We start from the raw sequence: 19,833 nt of genomic DNA on the forward strand, positions 1-19,833 counted from the left end.
GACCTTTTGCAGTTACTTTTTCGGAGTTTCGACCTCAGATTTGGATTTTTCACAACTTTTTACGGAGGAATCGACCTTTTATATTAATAATATTTTCCCAATTGCAACTGCTCCATTTCCTCTTGTTTGTATCAAAGGGAACGAGTTCGGACATCCCGAGTGGTTGGATTTCCCGCGAGCTGGTAACAACTCTTCCTACTGGCATGCTAGGAGACAATGGAATCTTACTGATGATGAACTACTCAAGTATAAATTCCTCAATAGGTGAGTCTTAGGCCAGCCATTTAGACCTGACAGGGAGACAATGGAATCTTACTGATGATGAACTACTCAAGTATAAATTCCTCAATAGGTGAGTCTTAGGCCAGCCATTTAGACCGGGCGAATGACTTCCTGTAGGGTCATATGTAAATTCCCCCGATTACGGAAAAAAAGGGTATATGTAAACTCCCCCGATGGTAGAACCAACCTGGATTTAACTTTCTTTCTGATGCTATTTATTTGAACATATGAAAGTTTCTGAAGACTAAGTATTGCATCCGTAAAAACATGAATATTTGGATGCGAAGAATTAAAATATTTAGAGAGATGTGAATGAAATGACTTACAATTTCTAAACACCAAAAGATTTTTACCACGCTCACTTGTCAGAAATTTAATAGTTGACATGATGATGTCCAAAACCAAACTAATAGGTAATTTATTACATGAAATGTCCAAATCATTGTTCATCGATTTCATTTTCGGGGGAATTTACATCCGGAAATGAGGACCCTTGAAAAAATCGGGGGAATTTACATACAGCCCCTTCCTCTTCTTAGCTTGCTTCTTGTGTCCTCTCTCTCTTTCTCTCTCTCTTTTCTTTCTTTTTCCATAATCCTTATAATATCATTAAAAAGAATAGGTACAGACTGTTAAACAGTTAATTCTATATCTCTCTCTATCTCCTTCCCTCTCTCTCTATCTCATTCCTTCTCTCTCTATCTCCTTACCTCTTTCTCTCTCTAGGGTAATTATTATTATTATTATTATTATTTCTGTATTTTTGCAGATTGTTCAGAGAAGAAAATTTTCCTGGACATGACAATTTGGAAATGGATAGGTGCTATAATACAGAGAGTGAGAGAAAGAGAGAGAGTAGAGAGAGAGAGTGAGAGAGAGAGAGTAGAGAGAGAGAGTGAGAGAGACAGAGAATAAGAAGTAGGAATGAGGTGGAGCTTAAAAAAAAGACCAGTTTCGTTCTCGGAACGGCTGGCTTTCTCCTATCCAGTCTTCCTTCTCTCTTCGATTTCGGGACGATAATACCTTAGCAGTTACAGTTCCCTCTATCTAACATAAAAAAATGTTTGCAATTTACACACGAGTGGTTTACATTTCGTGAGAAAAGAAAAAATAATAAAGAAAATGATTGAAAACGGGAATTGATAAATAGGTGGAGACAGAGAGTGAATGTGTGAGAAAGAAAAGAAAAACACTCACTTTCCCAATTAAGGAAAGAGGGGTGAGGAGAAAGATAATGAAAAAGGAGAAAAAGATAAGATATGGAGAGAGAGAGAGAGAGAGAGAGAGAGAGAGAGAGAGAGATAAATTTCTGGGAGTGTGAGGGAGACGAATATTATTTTGTATTAAGGGAAGATACATAGAAAGTAAGAGAAAGAGGGTGAGAGAGAGAGAGAAAGAGAAAGAGGGTGAGAGAGAGGGTGAGAAGAGAGAGAGAGGAGAGAGGGAATAATCTTTCTTGACGAGGGAGAACTCTTAAGTAGACAGGCAATACAGACAGGCTAAAAAGAGAGGGAGAAGTTAAGAGGGGAGAGAGAGAGGGATAGGGAAATAAAGAGAAGTGTGAGAAAGAGAGAGCAGGAGAGGGGAGGGGGGTATCCATCTCATTTTCTATATTACAAAGACGGAAAAATATGCTTTCTGTCCCTCTCTCTTTCTCTCTCTCTTTCTCCCTAATTTCTGTCTCACTTGCTCACAGAAGTTTCTATCTCTTTTGCCCTATCTCTCTCTCCTCTCTTTCTTTCTTCTTTTCTGTCTCTTTTTCATTTAATATCAACATAATTCCTCTCCCAATTCCTTCTTCTTCTTCTTCTCTCTCTCTCTCTCTCTCATTAATTATTACTACAGTGACTGCTTTATCATGAACCCTCTAAAGGTCCCATATAAATTCAGATAAAATTATGCAAAATCCTTCGCCTTAAAAAAAGACCCGCGCCTTGTGTTTAATAGTCCCAATAATAAAAAAACCTTTACAATTACAATTCTAAAATAGCTATAAACCTCTACAACTACAATTCTGAAATGAATAAAAACAATGAGATGGAGAAGAGCGATAAAAAGCAACAAGAAAGAGAAGGAGGAGGAAGAGGAGAGAGAAAAGAGAGTTTTGTTGAGCCTTTTTTTATGAAAAAAGAATAGAATTAAAAGAAGAAGAAGAAGAAGAAGAAAAAAACATGAAATCTGGATGGTCAGTTAAGTGTTTTAACTTAGCTTTTGTCAAATTGCCAACTTGTGCTTAAGCACTTGGTATGTTTTTTAAGTCTATTAGTTGAAAAAGAAAAGATAAGTGTTTCACCGCCGTTTTTATTTCGTAGCAATGAAACACCTGCTACATTAGACAACACCGTAGTATGCCTCTCACCAGATGGGCGAGAAGAGACACAAGACTTCCCATTTGGGTGCTGGGTCAACATGAGAACACCAGAAAGTAACCCGTTGAAATATTTGCTATCGAAAAACGAGTGCGAAATTTTGTCAATGGAGGGATTCAAATTAGTGCCTCATATAGTTGGATGGAAGAGCACCTTCAGGATCAGGGGAACCCTCTAAACAAAGTCTCTCCTTTCAAGGAGTGTCCAACTCTACCTGCTACATTAGACAACACCGTAGTATGCCTCTCACCAGATGGGCGAGAAGAGACACAAGACTTCCCATTTGGGTGCTGGGTCAACACGAGAACACCAGAAAGTAACCCGTTGAAATATTTGCTATCGAAAAACGAGTGCGAAATTTTGTCGATGGTGCGGGATTCAAATTAGTGCCTCAGATAATGTTTGTTCTCGGAACGGCTGGCTTTCTCCTATCCTGTCTTTCTTCGATTTTGGGACCATATGACCTTTACAGTTACATTTTCCTCTAGCAAACATTTTTTTAAGGAAAAAAAAAAAAATAGTGCCTTATATAGTTGGGTGGAAGAGCTTCTTCAGGATCAGAACTCTGGCCCACTATAAATTCTTGACTTGTCATGGACTCGAACCACCAACCTCCAGATTCAAAGTCCACCGTGCTCACCACTGAGGTTGGTAACACCCTGTACAAGTGTGTATTGCCTCATTTGGTATTGTTTGCACAGTTGGAAATAAATTGCCGCTTGAAACTAAATGGAATTAAACGATTTATATGTGAATTGATGCCTTCTGTCGTTTATTATGCCAGACGATCATAAGTAACATACATAGCCGTTTGAACTCTTACCTCAAAATGAAAAACAAAATTAAATGTCACTCAAGATCTTGCCTGGAAATGGAGTCTTACATTAGAACTTGTTCTTGTCCTGAAATTGAATACAAACAAGATTTTTGATATCTGGGAATATTCTTAGATTATGATTTTAAGCTCAAAAGTCACGTTGAAATAATTACTAAGAAATTGAGACTGATTCTGTATAGATTAAATAAGTGCTATGTTAACAATGTACCTATGCTCGTAAAAAGAACTATTTACTATTCATTGATAGAGTCAATACTTAGATATGGAGTAACTCTATATTCTCACTGCCCGGATTATATTTTAAACCCCCTGATTAGTTTACAACAAAAGTTGATATTAAAAATATTCGCGTCTGAAATACCCTATCTGCTGTCACCTAAATTATTATCAGTACAAATATTGCTGGAGAACCACTTCAGAGATGAGAAATATAGAAGAATAGTGCCTAATCCTTATGATACGCGAAATACTTACTTTGTAAAATCAAGACCTAACACTCTGTATGGAGAAAGATGTTTAACCTACATAATTCCAACTTTGCTTGAAAAATACTGTACAGAATTTATAGAAGAACAAAACATGAGAATAATCAAGATGAAAATTAAAGAAATTTTGATTGAGGAAAACAAGAAGTTAATCCGATGAATACTTTTGAATCATCACTTTGAAGCCGAGTACATTCTGAAGAAGTAAACAGCCGCACCCCCTAGAAGTTTCTGCAAGCTTAGGGGATGGTCTAATTTATGTACTTATTATTGTTTATAAATACATTGCTTATTCAATTCAATTCAATTCAATTCTCCTCCTTCTTCTTCATCATCTTCTCCTCCTTCTTTATCTTCTCCTTCTTCTTCTTTTTCTCCTTCTTCTTCATCTTATCCTTCTTCTTCGTCCTCTCCTTCTTCTTCTTCATCTTCTCCTTCTCCTTCTTCTTCGCCTTTTCTCGTGTACAGACGGGGTCGGCGTTTTTCGTCAGCCTCTCGATCAGCCCTGGTTTTGGCTACAAATTTCATCAATATACCTAGGCTACAAATTTCACCAAAGGGGCGTGAAAAAATGAGAATATGCCCAAAAAGGGGGCGCCATGCAAAAAAGTTTGAGAACCACTGCACTAAAGCTGATTTGAGGAAATGAAAGAAATCTGAAACAGGCTATGTAATGAAGTAGGTATGTACCTATATTTACATATTTCTGTATGTACACGTAAATAAGTACATAGATTCCGTTCATATATATGTACTTAAGAGGAAATAGGTAATATGATAATGTACCTACTTACCTACCTGTTTACCATTCTCCTCAACAACTCAGTCGTAATTTTGTATATTTTATTATTTTGCTCCGCTCTTCAAAAAAGTTTGTGTAGGTTAAAAATAAAATAATAATAATAATAAATAAATAAATCAGAGAAGTAGAAGATATTTGCCATAAGGTAGGAGGCATGCGCATGCCTAATATATTGCCTACCTACAGTGACTGCCAAGGATAAGCAACAGTTGCGCCGCAGGCGATTTTTTTTTATATTGAAGATCTCTAACTCCGTTTGAAGATCTTTGTTAGTTTTTATTATTATTTTTACTTTCTATTATTTTTTTTAAGCATTTACAATTTTAAGATCTACAATTTAATTTATGTAGGTATTGTAGGCAGTGGCGGCCGGTGGAAAAAAAGTCTAGGGGTGCTGCAAAGAAAAAAAAAAGTTTGTAGGTAATAATGTTGCATGCATTCTACCTACAATTTGTAGGTAGATTATTTTACTATTATTAGCAAGTTAAAGACTGAAATTTAGCTCCATCTCAAATTCCTAATTCGTTCGGAATTGGAAGATTTCTCTTTGTTTTTCTTTATTTTTTTCTTTTATGTTAGAACTTCTTTTCTTTTCACGATTCTTTTCATTTCTCTTCTCCATTTTCTCAACACAAAGAGGAGTTTTTTTACCTTCTTTTAAAAAGAAGGAGACGAAGGAGAAGAAGAAAAAAAAGTACACATAGAAACATAAAAAAAAAAACACAGAGAGAGAGAGAGAGAGAGATAGATAGATAGAGAGAAAAGAAACAGTCTTTCTAAGTAATAAAAAACCTCAAAATCCAATCCTCGGCCTTAAAAAAAACCAATGAATTATGTATTGTATGATCTAACGAAAATAAAGTTTCCCTGGTATGGTTGTTATACTCTCTACTTACTTTTTTTTACTTTCTATTTTTTTTTTTCCGTCTATTTTTATAAGAGAGAAAAAAAATCCTCTCTAATCCTTAATCCTGCCTCAACAGGCCTACAATCCTTCTCTTGTTGTTGTTTTTGTTGTCTTTGTTGTTGTTGCTGGGGGTGGTGATGGTGTTCATCGTTGTTGTTGTTGTTGTTGTTGTTATTGTTGTTGTTGTTGGGGGTGGTGATGTTGTTGTTGTTGGTTGTGTTGGTGTTCAAACTTTTTATTTTTTACTTTCTATTTCTTCCATTAGTATTATTATTATTATTATTATTATTATTATTATTACTATTTTCGTATCTTTTTCCATATTACACCCCCTCCTTTTCTATCTCTCTCTCTCTTTCCTCTTTAGCTCTCTCTCTCTCTCTCTATTCACAGGCTTTGTTTCCAGTTTAGTTCCAGTTCTAGATTTTTCTCTCCTCGCTCTTACTCTCTCTCTCTCTCTTTCTCTCTCTCTCTCTCTCTCTCACTTACTCTCTCTCACTTGCTCTCTCTTTCTCTCTTGTTTCAACAAGCTTCAACATCACAGGGAAAAATAATGAAAAATTGTTTTCTCTCTCCCTCTTTTCCCCCCCTCTCTCTCTATTTTCCTTGGAACAAAAGAGCCTTAGATAATTAAAATTTTCAAATTAAATCCGCTTATGTAAAGATACAATACATAGGGACCTATGTATTGTACATTATAACAATTTACAACGCATAAATATACAGGGTGTTCGTGTTCATAATCATAAAGTTCCCCCCTTAATTTTTGAACGTGTCGACCGCGCCGGGAACCCGGGACCTCCAGCGTACAAGCCTAGTGTGATACCCACTCGGCCACTGAGGTTGCTACTGCGGGAAAATTCCTCTGAAAATTTGGTCCCACAGAAAAAAGTAAAAAATACCTTATTTTATCCCACGAATGAACTTTCACAAATGATCAACATTCTGGGTATTATAGGCTCATTAACGTCTAACGCGCAAAAAATACTATGTCAAAAATGATCAACTTTCTAGGAATTGTAGGGTTAGGTAGCACGCAAAAAATGCTATATCACAAATGATCAACTGTCTAGGAATTATAGGGTTAGGTAGCACACAAGGTAAGGTACCCTAGAAATTATATACTAACGTTATCGTATGTACGGTTATGTATATTAAGGCTTTTGCATATAGCATGTAAATTAAATGGAAACCCCCATCTGCCTATTTGCCTAATACCTACATATCTGGTCTAACAGGACATAATTTCTATCTCTCTCTCTTCTTCTTCTTCTTCTTCTTCTTCTTCTCCTATCCATCCCTCCTCTTTCTTTACTCTATATTTCTCTCTCTCTCTCTATTTGATTCTTTGGCTCTCTCCCTAATTCTCTTTCTCTCTCATCCCTTTCCTTCATTCCTTTTTCTCTCTCCCTCTCTCTCTCTCTATTTGATTTCTTTGGCTCTCTCCTCAATGCTCCATTTCTCTCTCTCTCCCTCTTCCGATTACTCTATATTTCTCTCTCTCTCTATTTGATTCTTTGGCTCTCTCCCTAATTCTCTTTCTCTCTCATCCCTTTCCTTCCTTCCTTTTTCTCTCTCTCCCTCTCTCTCTCTCTCTCTCCATACATAATTTCTTTGGCTTTCTCCCCAATGCTCCATTTCCCTCTTTCCCCTTTTCTCCATTTCTCTCTCTCTCATACCATTTCTCGTTTCGTCCTTAATATAATGTTAAGAAAACATCCTATCCTATCCTTCCTTATGTAAACATCCTTTAGCCTTTAGCCCATTGATGTTCACAAGGGTCAGATTGAGGGAGGTGTAAAGCTGTCTCCACACATAGTCGACACAGCTTAAGAAGACCAACTCTAGATTTCACGCTCAAGTCTAAATATATATTTGATGAAACAGTGGGTAGATCAGGGCCTTATCCAGGATTTTCATTGAGGGGGACCCAAGAGTCCAAATAGTGATGTATCAAGGGGTGAATGCTCCAAAATTTTCAGAGCCTGGCCTACAGTAAAAGTAGAAGGACTTATCCAAACCTGGTCGACCTATATATCAAATTAAAGGTCTTTTTACCAGGATCACGAAAATGGTGGTGCAATTTTTTTTAATATCATATTGATGCTGATACATTCTTTTCTTCAGGAATTGTCCAGATTCGCCAATATAAATAAAATTCCGAAATTTTGAAATACCTAACTCCATTTTTCGCCGGTTTACCATCCCTCAGTCTCCGAGAGGGAAATACGACTTATGCTGATATACTCCAATAAATATAATAATAATAATAATAATAATAATAATAATAATAATAATAATAATAATAATAATAATAATAATAATAAATTGAAGACATTTCACTTTTTGAAGAGGGACCAATCTCAGTGGTGCAGTGGTTAGCGCGGTGGACTTCGGATCTGGAGGTTGGTGGTTCGAGTCCAAGTCAAGTCATAAAATTTAGCGTAGTGCATTAAGCAGGGAACGACATTTGTGACAAGCATTTATGCCTAACACAATTAAAATTCCTTTGGAAGAGGGGGGAACTGTAACTCCCAGATTCTCGTCGTCCTGAAAGCGAAGAGAGAAGATTCGTCATTCGTAGATTCGTAAAAACTGGGAACTGAATAATAAACAGAAAAAAAAAGTTAAAAAGATAGGTAGGTACGTACGAAAAACACAAAAACCCGCGAGTCAAGTAGGTAGTGTAGTGTAGGTAGTAACGTACTACGTATACTAGTACGAATGTATAACGTACAGCGTACAGGTGCATGCAGCATGATTCATAAATCTGGATCTCTAGGCCTATGCATGCCTTTGTTCCGGGTAAAAATCGGGAAATCCGTATTTTTTAACCATTTTGCTAGTTTGTACCGTATATATATGCCGAAAAAAAAGTTGGCAACCCTACCCAACACCTAAGCCTCAGAATGGGCTTTTTGTGTATGAAGTTGAGCTCCAGAGAGAAGGAAGACAGGATAGGAGAAAGCTAGCCGTTCAGGGAACAAACCTTATATCTTCAGGATAAATCCGCGCCGGGCGGGAATCGAACCCGCAGCCTAGCGCATGCAAGGCAGACTTGCTACCAACCAAGCAAACTAGACTGGCTTGCCATACTAAAGGAGGTAAAGTTGTTATACCCACAAAAATTGTGAAGAAGCTCTCAGCTTCACCAAAAAGAATCCATGAGCCAGCCTAGTTAGCTTAGTTGGTAGTGGGACATAGAATATCTCAGTCTCCCTTTCTGCCATCTCCCTTTTCTTTAATCTTCTTCTTTCTCTTCATAAGTTGCTGCCTAATCCTCCCCCTCCTCCTCCTAATTTCCTCTTTCTCTTCAGTATTTCTTATTCTCTCCATCTTCCCTTTCTCCCCCTCTTCCTCTTTCCCTCCACTTCCACCCTCTTCCTTTCTCTCTTTCTCCTTCTCTTTTCCTTTCTTTTTCTTTTCTCTCCCTGTTCCTCAGTCTTTTCTTTCTCCTCCTCTTTATTTCGTTATTTTCATACTCTCGTTATTTTCATACTTTCATACTCTATGTTGCTTCTTTGCATTTCCTGGCTTCCTTGAATAAACTTTTAGAACTGTCCGACTTACAGTTGAGAAGTTGCGGTTTCCCTCCATGCGCTTCCATCGGACTTCCCAGTTGACGTGGACTGTAAAAAATAATATTTACAATTTTATTTATTCTTTTATTTCATTTCAGGTGGAATAGAGAAGTTCACAACATCGTACAACAAGTACGGTATTCATGTTCAGGCCGACAATTCAGTGCGATGTTTTGAATGGGCCCCGAGCGCTCAACAGTTGTACCTCACGGGTAAGTTAGACCAATCAGCAGATACAACATGGAAAAAGAAAAGATCAGTTTCGGGTTCCATAAAAAAAAACTTCGCGTCACTTGGCAAAAGTCAAAGGGCTTTAACGCCAGCCTAGTTAGCTTAGTTGGTAGTGCGTCTGCCTTGTAAGCGGTAAGCCGCGGGTTCGATTCCCGCCCGGGGCGGATTTTATCCTGATGGGATAATGTTCGTTCTCCGAACGGCTGGCTTTCTCCTATCCTGTCTTCCTTCTCTCTTCGATTTTGGGACGATAAGACCATAGCAGTTACAGTTCCCTGTCAAACCTCTTAAAATAAAAAAAAGGGCTTCAACGCCCCTGTATAACTATACTAGGGTCTTTAACGAGGGGGGTTTTATCTACCATTCTGCGAGGAGCTAGTAAGTTACTGACATGAACCTCACCCACAGCCTGAGTGGGGCCGGGAAAATGCCACAAACACACGATTGCCAGATGGTCACCCATTCGGATACTAATCACGCTCAACGTTGCTTAACCTTCAGTGAACTAGGTATTAGTACTTTGACATATTGATACATAGCAAAATACTGGGATCTCTGACAAACCATCCAATATAATCTGGGTAGAAGTTATTTGGTCAATTGCTGCTGGGGATAAAAGTACCAACCTATCTGAGAATCTATCTCTTGATTTAGTTGAGATTTAATCATTGGATTAGAGATCAATACATGTGTTTGACTTGTAAATCTTAGAGCTATTTCACAAACCTACTTCACTATTTTCCTTATAATATTGTCATCTTCTCATTAAGTTAGATTATGAACTGGTATGCTCATGTAACATACTGCCTGATACTTCCCGAGAAACTTTGATGACTTTGATACCCAAAATAAGAACTTACAGACATCTATTTGCAATAACCTTTGGGTTTACCTTCTGCTTTCATTACCTACGTTGAATATTACATAGCTAGATATAACTTTCAGAATGAATGCAGGCAAACACATCAGGTAGGTTATTTCCCATTTGACATTAGCTGAGGTAGCCTATTTCATAATAGGTATGATTTACCCAATGGAATTTAAAACACCTGACGTGAACCATGTCTGATAAAATAACTTGCACACAAATGTGATTGCTAAGAATAAAACAAAGTGTGAAGAATTACCAAATAAAACACTGTTTCCTTGTTGGACGAGAAATTAAAATATGGATGAAAAAACAGGGCAGGTTTTTTTTAAAACAGATGAAAAATCACAAACGTACACACTGATGTAAACAGGAACAAAACAAATTCGTGACAAATGTGACCGTCGTATTTGATCAAAAAAAACACAAAGAATTAATTTAATGATCAATTAATAGGAAATAATTACACAAAAAAAGTTTTTTTGTGTTAAAAATTAAAATACTTTCGACGTGCAGATCTTCCCCGTCCAACGATTTTCACGAAACTAAAATTAATTTTTTTTTCAAGTTTATTGGAATGAAGTTAGCAAGAACGGCGAACGTCAAGAGTTGGAATCAACTTTTTTGTGTAACGCGAAATGTTTTTTGAAGGATAATCACATTGGCAATGGAAAAGGAAATAAGATGCTGGTTGAGGAGGTAGGTAACTAATAATCAGAATGCTAAGTAAGAAATTTCAAGACATTCCAAGAGTTGAAACAGGAAATAGAGATTTGCAACGAGAAATACTTCGATGTAAATAGAAGGAAGAACATAGCAAAGAAGAGAAGGAAGTACATGGCAAAGAAGGAGGAGGAGGAGAAGAAGAAAAAACATGGCAGACACATGGCAAAAAAATCTGACAATGAAATTTGCCAGCAAAATTGATTAAATTTATAGATTTGCATTTTGCATTCGTTCTGTGTAGTTTCTTTTTCTATTTTCATTTCCCTTGCTTACTCATTTAATCGAAACAAGGTGGATTTCTTTGTTTTTTACTTTCCGTACGTACTTAGGTAAGTAAATAGGTAGAAAGTAGAAAGACGAAAAATGTCGTTTATCAAAGTTCCAAGTAGGTACATATGTAGGTAGGTACTGCAAAATTAAAGGTACCTAGGCGAATATTATTATCCTTTTCCCTTTCTGTCCTTTTCCCAGCTGTTCTATCCCAGCAGGATAAACAAGATACCTATATTATTATCATTATTCTTCTTGTTAAAGAAATCAATAGTCCATAACTTACCACACGACACCAAAAGCTCCATATCCGATAGGCCGGTCCGGCTGCACATCGAGCCCGGACCCCGCAGCGCCCACCCCCTCCCCGCCATGATTCACACCGGACGGTGTTGACGCTTGGTGCGCGTGGGGAGGTGCGTAGTACTGGGCCGCCGCAAGGATCGCATGCTGATTGGTCTGCATCATGGAAGACACGCCGCGCCCGTGCCGGCTAGGCCCAACCACGGCCATAACACCCGCCAGAGGAAACCCCGATGCGGGCGAATACACTGGGGACGCGACTACGGGGAAAACTTGGCCCGCGAGAGAAACTGTGAACCGCCCGATGGGGTTGAGAACGGTAGGGGTAGAATAAAGTGCCGAATACTAGGATAATGTCAGCGGAATTAGCATGATTCCACCACGGCCATAACACCCGCCAGAGGAAACCCCGATGCGGGCGAATACACTGGGGACGCGACTACGGGGAAAACTTGGCCCGCGAGAGGAACTGTGAACCGCCCGATGGGGTTGAGAACGGTAGGGGTAAGTAGAATAAAGTGCCAAATACTAGGATAATGTCAGCGAAATTAGCATGATTCTAATGAAATTTCAAGCGATGTTACACACATAAATTTTACACAAGTAATGCTTATTATTCGAGATGAAATTTACTTATTATTGCTTCCAAAATTCCCTCACACTTATTTCGATTAATCACTAGATCACACTTATTCACCGATATTAAAACAAAAAGAACACACTTCAAAATGAGTTTTCTTTGGTCAAGCCTGACTTTCTTTTGTATTACCTAATAAGTTACACACCTAGGTAAAGTTATGTTAAAATCTAATATTTGGTTAATTATGCTATTTAAAATAATTTCGATATTTTCACAAACTAATCATATTTCAAGGCAGTAAACAGTTTGAAAGGAAATTAGCAAGAAGTCATGAACCTTTTCAGAATGTTCCATTGTTCTACGAAGTACAAAATTTTGCCACTAGAGCGCTGCACTAGTCGGGGCGATGACCGAGAAGGTGAAAAACAGTGGATAGAAATGATTGAAATACATAATGAAGCCATTTTTACGGCCATTTTGAATCAAATACAAAGTGCACCACCTACAGTTGTGCAAGGTCAAAATTTGGAAAATCATCTTTTTTACCAACCCATCTTTAGAATTCATCTTAAATCTCCCAACACAAGATCTATTCTATTCTCAGACTCTCCCCATGGGCTACATACGTGACGGAGCCCCCAGTAGTAGGTCACGCCTATGAGCAGCGTATCTGGAATCCAAAACCCCAGGATAAACACAAGTGGACCTCTAGTAAGCCGAAGAAACCAGACAACCTCAAGATATATGAATCACACGTAGGAATATGTACGCAGGAACAGAAGTGTGCATCTTATGAGGACTTTGTACGCGTTCATGAGGAACGGAATTTAGCTGCCACAGTTACTTCGTCTTGGAAGCGGGAGACCCGCGTTTGATTCCCGGTGGGGTAAAAAAAAATACATGTGGGATAAATGATCGACATATCCCCACCCGTTCTACCTCCTGAAAGCGGTTATCAAAAATCTGGAGGCGCGAAATTAAAATAATCTTCCGTTTGTTACTCGGCCCGTGTAAGTATTAGGTACCTACTGTTCACATAATGAATTTTGAATTATCACATTCTTTCAATAAAGATCGAAAATAAAGAAAAAAAAATTATCAATAAAAAACAACTTTTTTCCTTTCCCAACTACCTATTCCAGTACATTCTCCAAAGCATTCCATTCCGAGATAATTTTCAAACAGTTGTGTTTTATTTCATACCCATTTACAATGGACATCATTTTCTTCTCGAGGTAAGGTAGAGCCAGGTCTAAGTTCAAACTCGTAACAACCATTGCTGCCCATGTCAAAAGTTCACTGATAACAAAATAATTTCCAACATAAAACCCTCCAAGTTGTTTTTTCCCTACGATAGCCCAGTTTATAATCAGAGTTTCTAAAGTTAGACAGAGGTCATATTGAATTTCCGTTTTTTAAAATCTCCAATTTCATTTGTCTGTAATTTTTCGGTGAGTGAACACATCATCTTCGCGGACGGTTGTTTTGTTCAGAATTTTATTGTTTTCAACAAGTTGAAAGAGATTTTTATTGTTTAGTGTTAAGTTGTCATTTTGTTTTATTTCTGCTGAGTGGAAAACCACAGTGGATTTTTGTACGTGTTGGTCGTTTTGAGTTGGATTTAATTTAATTAATTTGTAAGTAGATACTAAGTACTTCAGTAGGTAAGTAGGTATCTATTTGATGTATTTATATGTCCCGCAATACATTACTCGTACACTTATATTTAGATAGGTACCTACCTATCAGTAGGTAAGTATACCTACGTACGTTCTCTTGAATTTCTTTTCATTGTCAATTTAAGGTATAAGGCCAGCCACTCACCATCAGGTATACCTGACAAGTATCGGCTGAAAATTTCCGTCTGTCAGGTCTACCTGATTACTTGATGCTGAGCACACACACTATCAGGTCTCCCTGATAGCTCGCCCCTCGCCCTGGGCAGTTTTATTCCAATCCTGAACGGATAATGTTCGTTCTCGGAACGGCTGGCTTTCTCCTATAGACCTGTCTTCCTTCTCTCTTCGCTTTCGGAACGATAAGACCTTAGCAGTTATAAATAGGTACATAAACCCTTGAAAAAAGTTAGATTTCATGCAATGGTAACTTTCCTATTGTACTATCTATATGTCTGAGTATCATGTGACTCAGTGTCCGAGTGATTAACAGCACTGCCTCTCAACCCGAAGGCATTGGGTTCGATCTCTTTTTAATCACCTGCTTGTTTCTCCTTCTAGGTTATAACGCGGTTCAGTTGATGGCTATTATGGAACATGCATACTATGCTAGTTTTGGATATCAAGTTACCAGCTTCTTCGCTGCCTCTTCCAGGTAAGCCAAATCTTTAGGTTAGTTCTCCTTGAAATCATAAGGCCAGCCACTCACTATCAGGTAGACCTGATTGTAAGTGGCTGGCCCTAAACGAAAGCCTTACTATTCACATGCACTTCGCCTAGCTTGCTTGTGGCTGGGATGCCACTAGCACATCACTGATGTCCAGGAGGTCACCCATTCAAATACCAAACACGCGCAACGTTGCTTAACCTCATGAAAAAAAAAAAAAAAAAAAAAAAAAAAAAAAAAAACATATATCTCCCTCCCTATTTACCTACTTGAAGTTCAGTAGGTAGGTTAAAAATAGAACGTTTGAGCGGTTTGCTGTATGTTTTATACGCGGATTTCTGGGCGTCAATCCAGAAAAATACCTACCTATAAGCATAAAACGAAATGTGGAAATAAAAATGGGGGGAGGGAATGAATATACCCGCAAAATTCAAAAAAGTTCCAATGTCCCGGGTTCGACTCTCTCTCAAGAAGAAAAAAGTAGAAATTAAAAAAGCGTAGATATAGATTCGAGGTACTCAGTATACGTATTTTTTCACAAAATAGATATCAAATTTTCGAGAAAATATTTTTAAATTTGGCTACATTAGGTAGGCTGTAGGCTTGTCAATCTTGATTTCTGTAGTTGGTAGGTACCTATTAAACAAAAAGTGGCAAGTACGTAAATAATTGATAGGCAGGTAGTAGGTAGGTACCTTAAATGTAAGTCTTATTTTATCAATCAACTTCGAACGAGGCTGAGTGCACCCCGAAAATAATCAGCACGATTGTCTCAGACGGTCACCCGTCCAGATACCAACCATGTCCAATGTTTCTTAACTAAAAAAAATCAATCGATTTTCTTTGCTTCTTCCCCAGTTAGCTCTCACGTTAGAACCATGGGTAACTCACAGTCTGTAGACCCAGCCTCCATTCACATTCCTGAACTACACAAGCTGCTGGAGAGAGACCCCTACCTGAATCCCTACCAGTATGAGATGAAGAGACGCTATGGCCTTATGGTCAACTTCTTAGAGCAGTTTGAAAAGCATGAAGGTAATATATTATAGTGAGGATGGGTGAGGTGACTGGAAAAGGGAAAAGAAGGTGACTTATTAATTCCTGATAATGTCTAAATTGATATATGTATATATAGGTACCTACTACCTAACAACCCGTCTAAAAAAAAAAAAGCATACCAACCACGCAGAACGTTTCTTACCTTCAGTGATCCATAAGTCTGTGAGACTGCGGTCTGTCAGGGTCTGAGCGTGAGTGTGAGTGGTGGGCAGTGGGCACATTACAGGAACAAAGTGAAAATACATATTAAATATCCTACCGCGACAGATATGGTATAGTTTGCTCGTTGACTTGAAATTTATACCTCTTTCCTTTCGACCAATTTGTCTGTCAGGGTCTGAGCGTGAGTGTGAGTGGTGGGCAGTGGGCACATTACAGGAACAAAGTGAAAATACATATTAAATATCCTACCGTGACAGATATGGTATAGTTTGCTCGTTGACTTGAAATTTATACCTCTTTCCTTTCGACCAACTTTTTTTCAGCAAAACGCAATCGGCCTCCAGGAGAAGTTGGTAAATCTCATAGATAGAGTAAACACTAATAAATATCTACCTAACTGTGTGCTGTGTGGTTTTCTTAACCGTGATGTTCGATTTTCCAATAACTACCTACCTAACAAACTATTAGTAAATATAAAATAAAATAACTCACAAAATTTAAAAATAACCTAGTATAGTCACAGAATGTGATTTTCAGTAGGTACGTACAGATAATATGTACCTAGGTACTTACCTACCTTTAATATCTTCATATTTTAACCTTTATGTACCTAGGTACCTACTACGTACTATTTTCCTTGCCACCGTCATGATCTAGTTGTGTTATTGTTTTATTATCATGTCTTTCTTTTGCCTTGATTCAATTTTACTAACCTTTGACCCGATGAACATTAATTGCTTATCCTTCAAATTATCAAATTTATCTCATAGATAGAGTAAACACTAATAAATATCTACCTAACTGTGTGCTGTGTGGTTTTCTTAACCGTGATGTTCGATTTTCCAATAATTACCTAACTAACAAACTATTAGTAAATATAAAATAAAATAACTCACAAAATTTAAAAATAACCTAGTAGGTATAGGTACAGAATGTGATTTTCAGTAGGTACGTACAGATAATATGTACCTACTTACCTACCTAATATCTTCATATTTTAACCTTTATGTACGTACCTAGGTACCTACTATACGTACTATCTTCCTTACCACCGTCATGATCTAGTTTTGTTATTTGTTTTATTATCATGTCTTTCTTTTGCCTTGATTCAATTTTACTAACCTTTGACCCGATGAACATTAATTTCTTATCCTTTTAGTTATCTATCTAGTTTTGTCTGGTGCTCCGGATTTCCAGTTCTCATGTTGACCAGTTGACCCAACAACCCAACATGCATCCATCTAAGTGTTTTTTCTAGTTTCTTCTCTTCACTTGTTGATTAGCTATCAAGCTTTTAAGCCTCATTGTTCTGGCCTTTTTTGCTAGGATTTAAATCAGCTCCTCGATATTGTCCTTACGAGGCTGAGTGCACCCCGAAAATAATCAGCAGCACGTATTGTCTCAGACGGTCACCCGTCCAGATACCAACCATGTCCAATGTTTCTTAACTGAAAAAGAAAAATCAATTTGCCGATTTTCTTTGCTTCTTCCCCAGTTAGCTCTCACGTTAGAACCATGGGTAACTCACAGTCTGTAGACCCAGCCTCTGAGGCTGAGTGCACCCCGAAAATAATCAGCACGATTGTCTCAGACGGTCACCCGTCCAGATACCAACCATGTCCAATGTTTCTTAACTGAAAAAGAAATCAATCGATTTTCTTTGCTTCTTCCCCAGATAGCTCTCACGTTACAACCATGGGTAACTCCCAGTCTGTAGACCCAGCCTCCATTCACATTCCTGAACTACACAAGCTGCTGGAGAGAGACCCCTACCTGAATCCCTACCAGTATGAGATGAAGAGACGCTATGGCCTTATGGTCAACTTCTTAGAGCAGTTTGAAAAGCATGAAGGTAATATATTATAGTGGGATGGGTGAGGTGATTGGAAAAGAAGGTGACTTATTAATTCCTGATAATGTCTAAATTGATATATGTACATAGGTACCTACTACCTAACAACCCGTCTAAAAAAAAAGCATTCCAACCACGCAGAACGTTTCTTACCTTCAGTGATACATAAGTCTGTGAGACTGCGGACACTGCGGTCTGTCAGGGTCTGAGCGTGAGTGTGAGTGGTGGGCAGTGGGCACATTACAGGAACAAAGTGAAAATACATATTAAATATCCTACCGCGACAGATATGGTATAGTTTGCTCGTTGACTTGAAATTTATACCTCTTTCCTTTCGACCAATTTTTTTTTTCAGCAAAACGCAATCGGCCTCCAGGAGAAGTTGGTAAATCTCATAGATAGAGTAAACACTAATAAATATCTACCTAACTGTGTGCTGTGTGGTTTTCTTAACCGTGATGTTCGATTTTCCAATAACTACCTACCTAACAAACTATTAGTAAATATAAAATAAAATAACTCACAAAATTTAAAAATAACCTAGTATAGTCACAGAATGTGATTTTCAGTAGGTACGTACAGATAATATGTACCTACTTACCTACCTAATATCTTCATATTTTAACCTTTATGTACGTACCTAGGTACCTACTATACGTACTATCTTCCTTACCACCGTCATGATCTAGTTTTGTTATTTGTTTTATTATCATGTCTTTCTTTTGCCTTGATTCAATTTTACTAACCTTTGACCCGATGAACATTAATTTCTTATCCTTCAAATTACGTATAGGTTGTTGCCATACATAATACGTAGGTATAAGATAAGTAGACGTAAATAAATTCTACAGTTGATTTAAAGGTCGAACACACATTTCATAAGTTAACAGTAGGGGTAAAACCAAAAAGGTATTTTTCCCCCTCAAGACGATTGGGTAAAAAATAATATTTACAATTTCCATCGGGATAAAATCCGCCCCGGGCGGGAATCGAACCCGCGGCCTAGCGCTTACAAGGCAGACGCACTACCTACCAAGCTAACTAGGCTGGCCTTACTTCAAATTTTACTTCAAACATGTACCTGCCACAGTCCACAGTATTTCTCAGGCCAGGGACTCACGCTCAGACGGTCTGGCAAACAGTTTTCAGTGTAAGTGGCAGAAAAATCTCTAGAGACCTAGGTCCGTCAGACCGTCCAAGAATTTCCCGTTCCCCGTAATATGTCAAAATAAATGAGACCGACCTTGGTTAGACTGCGGCGGTAAAGATTCTTTTCAGTCCCATCCCAGCAGGATAAACAAGGTGCCTATCTGCCTATATTCTATTCTATTCTATTCTATTCAATTCCATTCTATTCTATTCTACTCTTGTTAGCAAGAAGTCATGAACCTTTTCAGAATGTTCCATTGTTCTACGAAGTACAAAATTTTGCCACTAGAGCGCTGCACTAGTCGGGGCAATGAGCATGGAGGTGAAAAAAAGTGGATAGAAATGATTGAAATATACAATGAAGCCATTTTTACGGGCATTTTGAATCAAATACAAAGTGCACCACCTACAGTTGTGTAAGGTCAAAATTTGGAAAATCATCCTTTTTTTTACCAACCCATCTTTAGAATTCATCTTAAATCTCCCAACACAAGGTACCTAAGTAGATACTTTGCTATAAATAGGTAGCTACCTAAGTAGATACTTTCCTATAAATAGGTAGCTACCTAAGTAGATACTTTCCCATAAATAGGTAGCTACCTAAGTAGATACTTTCCTATAAATAGGTAGCTACCTAAGTAGATACTTTCCTATAAATAGGTAGCTACCTAAGTAGATACTTTCCTATAAATAGGTAGCTACCTAAGTAGATACTTTCCCATAAATACATACCTAGATTCGTGAAGCTTAGTACACCTATAAGTCCTTTGGTCCCTACAACTAAGCCTCTTGGGCTTTTTGTGTGTACAGAGACCTACCTACATAAGTACTTATAGTTTATAGACCGAGTAAAACCTACCTACATAAGTACTTATAGTATATAGACCAAGTACCGAAGTATTTATTTTTTTTATTTATTTAATATACCTTATTTATACTGTCGGCTAAGACTAAAAAGTCCCATTATGCCAAGTATTAGGACAGGGAAAGTAAAAGTCTACAAGTACCTACTACCTACTTAGAACT

The 19,833-nt window shown here is 37.8% G+C and overlaps 1 protein-coding gene across 1 annotated transcript in view; it reads left to right on the forward strand.

Annotated features, from left to right (window-relative positions):
* LOC103515984 (1,4-alpha-glucan-branching enzyme-like) overlaps positions 1 to 19,833 on the forward strand; it is a 44,441-nt gene that overhangs the window by 11,323 nt on the left and 13,285 nt on the right. Inside the window, exon 4 of the mRNA XM_008480932.2 lies at positions 14,480 to 14,573. Within this exon, the coding sequence (XP_008479154.2) occupies positions 14,480 to 14,573 (94 nt within the window). The remainder of the gene's footprint in view (positions 1 to 14,479; positions 14,574 to 19,833) is intronic.

The sequence above is a fragment of the Diaphorina citri genome, unplaced genomic scaffold, assembly GCF_000475195.1.
Source record: "Diaphorina citri unplaced genomic scaffold, Diaci psyllid genome assembly version 1.1 scaffold1454, whole genome shotgun sequence".
In the NCBI taxonomy this organism is placed as follows: domain Eukaryota; kingdom Metazoa; phylum Arthropoda; class Insecta; order Hemiptera; family Psyllidae; genus Diaphorina; species Diaphorina citri.